Genomic DNA, 8011 nt, shown 5'->3' on the forward strand with positions numbered 1-8011 from the left:
TGCCTGTTGTTTTTCTTATTCTATTGACTCCTGTCAGCTTCTTTTGTTGCCATCTCCCTACATATATCATCGTGGCATCCTATTGACAAGCCACTGGTGGTGCCCTGTGTCTCTCTCTGTGCCATGTATAGTGCTGTAACTCTTGAACAGCGGGGAACAAAGTAGGTAGGCTGATTTTTGCCTCTGTTCTGAGCTTTTTGTTTCTGAGGAAGTTCAAAAGCAACAGTGCTGTTCCTTGGTCCTTGCTGTCTGACTGGGGAAGCTGAGTACAGACGTGATCTCAAGTGGACCCGTTCTGCAGCTGGAAACACCGACATCTCTCTGGTCTCCCCTCTGCAGGGATTGCATCATGCTCTGCTTCCTGAACAGTGCCACCAGCTTCGTTGCTGGCTTTGCCATTTTCTCTGTGCTGGGCTTCATGGCTCGAGAGCAGGGTGTGCCCATTGCAGAAGTGGCTGAATCAGGTAGGTTTTTCTGGGAGGCTTCAGAGCCAAGGCAAAACAGAAAGGCTGAAGGGCAGGGGTCTTTTCTGAAGTGAAGCCCAGGATGTTTTGTACATCCTCTATCACTATGGGTGTCTGCAGGAAGGTCTGCAGGACAAATGCTCCTGGACGCAGCTTTCAGCCCTGCGTGGGCAAGGAGCCATGGTGAGAGGAGCTTTGAAGCTCACTCCACACTGCAGGGTGGTAGTGGCAGGCAGTGGTGTGGAGGGCACACATGATCATCCTGTGGTCTCTTGGCAGGTCCTGGCCTGGCTTTCATAGCATATCCAACAGCAGTAACGATGATGCCTGTGTCTCAGCTCTGGTCCTGCCTCTTCTTCCTCATGCTGATCTTCTTGGGACTGGACAGCCAGGTACAGCAAACGCCCCCCTTTCATCTAATGCCCAGGTGCCTGTCCCTACCCTGAGCTCTCCACAAGGCTTGTGCTCAAGAGTCACAGTCTTATGCCATCCATTGGTAGTTCCTGTTGTGCAGCAGAATGCTCTGTTGGGTTTGAGGCAGTTCCCTGTATGTCTCACAGTTCACCTGCCCAGCACGGGGCTGTACTTTCAACCCCTTCGGTCTGCAGCTCCAGAGACCTCAGTGACATACTGAGCTGTGTTTGGGTCCCTTGCAGTTGCAGCTGGCCCTTGGTGGAATCGAGACAGACAGAAAGAGAAAACAAAAAAATAAGGATTTGAGTGACTAGAGGGAAAAAGGACAGTGAGAGGGAATGTATGCTTGGGGAAGGGGAGACACTGATTTTTTCTAAGCTGTCTTCTTCTACAGTTCGTCTGTGTGGAAAGCATGGTGACAGCTCTTATTGACTTGTTCCCGGGAGTGTTTCGAAAGAAGGGTCGTCGGGAGCTGCTGATCCTGGCCATTGCAGTCATATGCTACCTGCTGGGCTTACTGCTGGTCACTGAGGTAAGAAAGGAGTAGCTGGGGTACAGTCAGGCACCATAAACCTGCTAGATTGCTCCGGAGGAGTGGGTAGAGACAGCAAGCTCATCTTTGACGCTGTTAATTATCCTTCATTTCTAATGCATTAGCTGGTGTCTGTCACAGCTGGTGCTGCTTTTACCCTGCATGATGCTGTTGTACTTGCTGCATAACTGAGCCTTCCAGAGAGACGGTCCCACAGTCCAGAGAGGCCACCTGACATACAGCTGCGTGCAAATACCAGGTCTGGTGGCTAAAACAAGCGGAGCAGCACAAGCAGAAGCTCTTTTGAGGGCAGCAACCATTTATTGGTTGCTTTCCACAAGAAGCAGAGCAGTGGGAGGGAAGGGTGGGGGTAATGGCTGCAACAATAACCCTGCCTGACCAAGTGGGGAGCCTGTGATCCACAGGACCAAAAGCAGAGGAGCTGTGTCAGTGCGATGCTGCATGCACAGTGTTTGCCCTGCTTTGCAGCTAATAGCCAAGAACACCTTTCCCTGTGCAGTGGTGTGCTGTGCTGCCCTGTGCATGCCTACTGCACGTTTGGGCAGGGGTCTTAGAACTCCTCTGTGTTGCCTCCATGTGCTGTGTAGTGACAGCTAAGTCCTGCTAAATCTCTTAGGTGCTGCTGAATGATCCTGGGAAGCTCCCACTGCGACTGAGAGAGTTTTGAGTAAAACTGTTTTAAGGGTTCCTATGGCTTTTGCATGCCCCCTTGCACGGAGGCATCTACCCTCATCGTTGCAAATTGTCACCTCATACATGGTGGGATGAAGGGCTAACTGCTCTGCTACTCTGGCAGTGACTCTAGAGCCTTTCAGCATTATTTGAAAGCATCTGCTTGACTTGTATTGGAGAAGCTTTCTCTTTGAGAAAACACATAGAAGTACAAGAGCAGAGCCATCCCCTGACCTGTAGAGGTAGCTGATGGCAATTATGCAGGACTCAGCTCAAAGGCAGAGGCAGTAGGGAAGGCACATGGACCTTGAGCAATATGTAAAGATGGATGCAGCAAAAATTAAGTACCTGGATGCCCTGATCCTCAGGATCCCAATGTCTTGGGTGCAAAGTTCTGCACTGCTACATGGTGTTTTGAAATGAGCCTGGAAACTTACTAACTCATTTAAAACAAGCAATCGCCCTGGCTTCTGATCCTGTGGACACAGAAACCAGCCTAGTCCAGCAGTATCATAAAATGGGTGTGAAAAGCTCTCCTGCCTCCAGGTCTGAGTACCTGGAGCCCCAAGAGGAGGCTCTTCTCCTTCTCCCACTTGCTCTAGGGGAAACATTTCTGCTCCTATTCTTCCGCTTGCCTCAGTCATTTTTCCCTCACATGGAATAGTCCTACCATGATTCTCTCTTCTCTACTTCAACAGGGTGGGATGTACATCTTCCAGCTCTTTGACTACTATGCTGCCAGTGGCACATGCCTGCTCTTCCTGGCCATTTTTGAAGTCATCTGTGTAGGATGGGTGTATGGTAAGTGGAGGAGAAAAACCTGTGTTGCTGTTTCTCAAGGCAAGGATGGGGTGTTGAGAAGTGGGAGTGGATAGAAAAGATCCTTAGGGGGCAAAGGAATGCTGTAATTACCCGCTTTCTTGTTTGGTTTCCACTGTGTTTCCTCACAACATTTCTTAATTGCTCCACATTTAGAGCAGGAATGCTTTTTTCCTCTCTGAAGGTTCCTTATATTGAACTACCTTGCTGTTCTTCCCATCTGTCCTTTGAAGTAGAAAATCAGCTAGAGAGGAGTGACTGCTGTTCTTTAGTCTCTGTTACTGTCTGCTTACTTTGTGCCTTTAGTTTACTCCTGCCAGTTAATTTAACACAAAATGCTGGGATGCAGACTTGCCGTGTGTTACTCCTGCAATCCTTCCTGTTTGCACGGGCCGTGGTGGCACTCTTAAAAGGAATGGGAAGGACTGCTTTGGCTCTCAGTGAAGTCTGTAACTAAACTACTTGGGAGTAGGATTAAACTGAGCTCCGTGAACTGTCAGAAGGAAACCAACTGCTTGTTAGTCTGTGCAGTAAGAAGAGTATCCTGTGATGTCCTACGGGAGATCTCTTCCCTGCTGAACGGTGCCTGAGCACACAGGCTGCAGTTCATCTCCCTGAAGCTCGTGTTGAGGCTGGTGCTTTTCGGGCAGGGGGTCTAGTTGTGTGTGATGCAGGGCACTGCTCTCTCTCCTTAGCTGCTTTGAGCTAGAGGAACTTAGTGCCTGTAAGGATCATGCAAAGCTATAGTAGATCCCGGCTTAGGCCAGACCCTCAATGTCCCACAGTCATATGTCTGCTGTCTCCTAGCTAGGCCAAGCAGCATGGCCATCCTAACCAAAGGAAAAGATTGTTGTTTCTTTCAATGGCCGAGAATGAATGTTCAGGAAGGAGTATAATAGCAGAAAAATGAGCGATGATAATTTCCGTGAATATTCTTTCAGCTTCTAACAACTTATTATAGAACCACAGAATGGTTTAGTCTAGAAGGGACCTTTAAAGGTCATCTAGTCCAACCCCCGACATGGGCAGGGACATCTTTCATTAGATCAGGTTGCTCAAAGCCCCGTCCAACCTGGCCTTGAACATTTCCAGGGATGGGGCATCTACAGCTTCTCTGGGCAATCTGTTCCGGAGCCACAGTAAAAAGTCTCTGTCTTTCTTACAAGCCCCCTTTATATTTTGGAAGACTGCAACAAGGTCTCCCTGAAGCTTTATCTTCTCCAGGCTGAACAATGCCAACTCTCTCAGCCTGTCTTCATCGAAGAGGTGTTCCAGTCCTCTGATTGTTTTCATGACCCTTCTCTGGACTCACTCTAACAGGTCCACATCTTTCTTGTGCTGGGGGTCCCAGAGCCAGATGCCACACTCAGCTTGTTTCCCAGGGATTTCCAGAGCCAAAAGTCAAATCTATTTCTTTATCTTCTCTTAATTTTTCTGGTTTAGTCAGGTAAGCATTTATCATCCACAAAATGCTGCAACAAGGAGATTCATGGCTTGGTCAGATGTTGCGTGAGGAGTCACACTCTTTTCCCTATTTTGAATCTGCCACCTGCAAATTTCATTTGGTGCCACCTTTGTCTTATTTTAGAAGAGACAGTGATCTGCCATTCCCTGTGTGCTCTCTTTGGTACTTACAGTTTTACAGGGGTTGCATCAGCTGTAGTGCAGCTGCTGATGAAGGGGTTATCAGTTTCTCCAAATGTTTTAAGTACAGCAAGAGCCAATTGCTAGTCTGGATGGACCCCTGTCTTACTGAAATGGTAGCAGGTCCAGCTGCATGGCCTTAACCTCCAGGGAAGGCAAGAGAAGTAGAAATGTAAGAGAGATGTCTACAAGGGAAGCTCACCCGAGAACTTGCAATACTAGACCCTGGCCAGATTTTAATTTAGAGTCTTCTTCCACCCAGTCCCTGTTAGATTTACAGGGGGATGGAGATTCCCATCCATCTGTGACAGGGCTTAGCCATCACCATGCTGGGTTACATTAAACTGAATTATGCTCCAATGTATGGAGCCCCCCCTGCTGTTTTTAGGGTCACACAGTCAACATGCCTTTTGCCAGGGAGAGGAGCAATGGCAGACAGTGAGTAGCAGGAGAGGTCTCCCAGCAGCATGGAAGTGAGATGGAGAAGCTTGGGACTGAGAAGTGGCACTTCCCCTCACTGCCGTGTTCATTTGCCCCAGTCCAAACAGCAGAATTTTACCCTCTTGATGTTCTGTTTTGCATTAATTGGGCCAAAATGTAGTCAGAGGGCCAAGGTGAGGCACCTTAGTGGAAAAAAAAGTGCCTGGTGCCAGTTAATGTTGGTGGTTTTTTTTTTTTTTTCCCCAGTCTCATAATTGGCAGGGCTGAGCCTCTTGCTTACACTGTGAAGAATTACAGCATTTTTGCTAACACAAATATGCGTTCTGAGTTTCCCCTCTCCCAGCACATACGCCAACCGCCCACCACTTGGCAGCTTCCCTCTGCTGCCAGGCAGCTGCTCTCACAAAGATCTGAGGATTTCCTCACATACTGCTCTCTGCCTGTGGAAGGATCTCCCAGCCTCAGACCTGCTGATCACATTCCCTCGAGGGCATCACCGGAGGGTTTTCCATTGCTTTTTTTCCCCCCTTCTCCTCTCTCCCTTCCACTGTAGGACAGGCAGCCCCCATCTAAGCGGGCACAGGTTTTGAGCACTTGGGATTCACAACATGGTGCCATGGGAGGCTCAGGGAGGTCATTCTTCCCCTCTACTCTGCACTGGTGAGGCCACTTCTGGAATACTGAGTCCAGTTCTGGGCTCCCCAGTTCAAGAGGGACAGGGAACTGCTGGAGAGAGTCCAGCGTAGGGCTACAAAGATGATTAAGGGATTGGAGCACCTCCCTTACAAAGAAAGGCTCAAAGATATGGGGCTCTTTAGCCTTGAGAAGTCTGAAGGGAGACCTTATCTACGTTTACAAGTACCTAAAGGGTGGGTTGAAGGATGATGGAGCTGGAATCTTTTCAGTGGTTCCCAGTGACGGGACGAGGGGCAACGGGCACAAGCTGGAACGTAGGAAGTTCCACTCAAATATGAGGAAGAACCTCTTTCCGGTGAGGGTGGCAGAGCCCTGGAACAGGCTGCCCAGGGAGGCCGTGGAGTCCCCTTCTCTGGAGATCTTCAAGGATGCAGCCCTGAGTGCTGTGCTCTGGGCAACCTTGCTTTAGCAGGGGAGTTGGACTGGATGATCTCTAGAGGTCCCTTCCAACTCTGACAATTCCGTGCCACCGAAATGTGCTGAGGGGAGGATATTTTCCAGGCAGTCACAGCATGCCCATTAGGATTATCTATTCCAGGAGAAAGCGAGTGCCTTCATCGCGGCAGGAGAGCCGGGGCTGAAACCATTAGTACTGTTTACAAAGCTAAAGCAAACTGATGCCAGCGGGTACCTGTGGATGGCCCTAGGGTGAACCCATGTTGTGCTGGTATGAATCTCTCACTCTCTTGCTCACGTGCAGCATGGCTACCAGGAGCAGCACCCTCCTTCTGCCTGGATCCTGCCTCCAGGGCTTGATCCAGCTGCATGTGCTTTATCCTCTTGGATGCACCAGCTATAGGCAATATTACACGCTTATTTATGGGCCATAAGGGGTCTGCTCTGTGCAGCTGGTACCCGAGGGGTGTGCAGTTGTTGCAGTGCCACAGCACAGGTTTGGTGCAGGTGTTGGTGCTGCAGGTCTGAGACAGGGAGGGAGCGGATCCCACCCCCAGCATGGAGCTGGGGTCACCACCTAATGAAATCCTGTGGATGAAATCTGGCATAGGTGGATGCAATTAAATGCATCTTGGGAGAAAAGATTTAAAAGGGAGGGCCTTTTCATAGATTCCAAGCAAGCAGATCTGTGAAACTCACTGTTTCTGGATATTGCAAAAATAAAAATCAAATCTTTATCCCTTTCAGTTTGAGTATCGCTTGCAGTTGTTATAAGCTATGTAAAACAAGAAGGGCCCCACAAGGACAAGACATAAGGATGTAAGCAAATCTCTAGTTGTGTTCATGGGAAATTTATTCCCATGAAGTTATGCAGTGAAATTAAATGATTTGTCAGAAAAGCGTGCAGCAGCTTTGAAGGCATATGGGGTTGGTCAGTACAAGAGAAGTGGGTCCAGCACAGATGCATAACTGCCCTTTGCCTGCATACCACTCTTCCTCGTCTTGGGATGTTGGTGATAACAGCAGACATCTTTGTTTATTCCAAGAAAAATCTCACTGGGGAAATCTACATGGTTTTCTCTGCAGGAGCTTGATCTAATCCTTCTAACGTGGTGCTGGGAAGGAAGGGGGACTGCACACATCCTCCAGCTTCTAATTTGCTCAAAAAGCCAATGCTGAGTGATTGAACTGATGACTTCTTAAGCTTGATTACTTTTTCATCTGCTTGCGAACCGTAGAGCATGTGAAACCTCCTGTTCATATACTCTGTGAGGACGTTCATGTCAGTCCCCGTTGTGGTTCTTTGCATCACCTACTAACTGCCACAGTGGCTGTGGACATGCAGGACCTGATGGTTGTAGTACAGAGAATAGGGATAAGGACAGATAACACGCCATAACTAGCAATGTAAGTTTGGGGTAATTTTCTTGGTGGAGGCTGGATGTATATTGTGTCATTCTTTTTGTTTGACATCTTTGTGTTTCTTTAATCGCTATGCCTCTTCCACTAGATCCTAGGTCCAAATTGGCAGTGAAACTTTGGCTTCCACAAAGCCGTATTATGAGCTAATTTATCCATCATATATCTGACATCACAGTGTTTCTGTGGAAACAATGTAACTGCGAGTCACATATTTTTTCTCTCTCTCTCTTCCCCCCCCCCCAGATTTTGGCTTTTTGGTAAAATATTTTTTTATACCATCTCCCTTTCATCCCCAGTGTATTTTTGGAAATGCTATCTGAAGGCTCATGATATTTACAGCTTGGAAATCTAGGGTTCTGTTCTCTGGTGTAGGCTGGGCTCCCACACAAGGCTATGTCCCTTGATATGCCACAGCTTGTTGTCTTTGCTTGAGGCTACTTGTTAACTTGCCAACTCAAGACGGGAACCATGAGGTGTTCAAAGAACCTGC

General features: G+C 48.4%; 1 protein-coding gene across 1 annotated transcript in view; it reads left to right on the forward strand.

Moving 5' to 3' along the window:
• Positions 1-8011, forward strand: part of LOC106885313 (sodium- and chloride-dependent betaine transporter-like) — a 40999-nt gene that overhangs the window by 24630 nt on the left and 8358 nt on the right. Inside the window, exons 9-12 of the mRNA XM_014937407.1 lie at positions 340-464; positions 744-856; positions 1273-1410; positions 2802-2904. Coding sequence (XP_014792893.1) covers positions 340-464; positions 744-856; positions 1273-1410; positions 2802-2904 — 479 coding nt within the window. The remainder of the gene's footprint in view (positions 1-339; positions 465-743; positions 857-1272; positions 1411-2801; positions 2905-8011) is intronic.

The sequence above is a fragment of the Calidris pugnax genome, unplaced genomic scaffold, assembly GCF_001431845.1.
Source record: "Calidris pugnax isolate Ruff unplaced genomic scaffold, ASM143184v1 scaffold1, whole genome shotgun sequence".
Taxonomy (NCBI): Eukaryota; Metazoa; Chordata; class Aves; order Charadriiformes; family Scolopacidae; genus Calidris; species Calidris pugnax.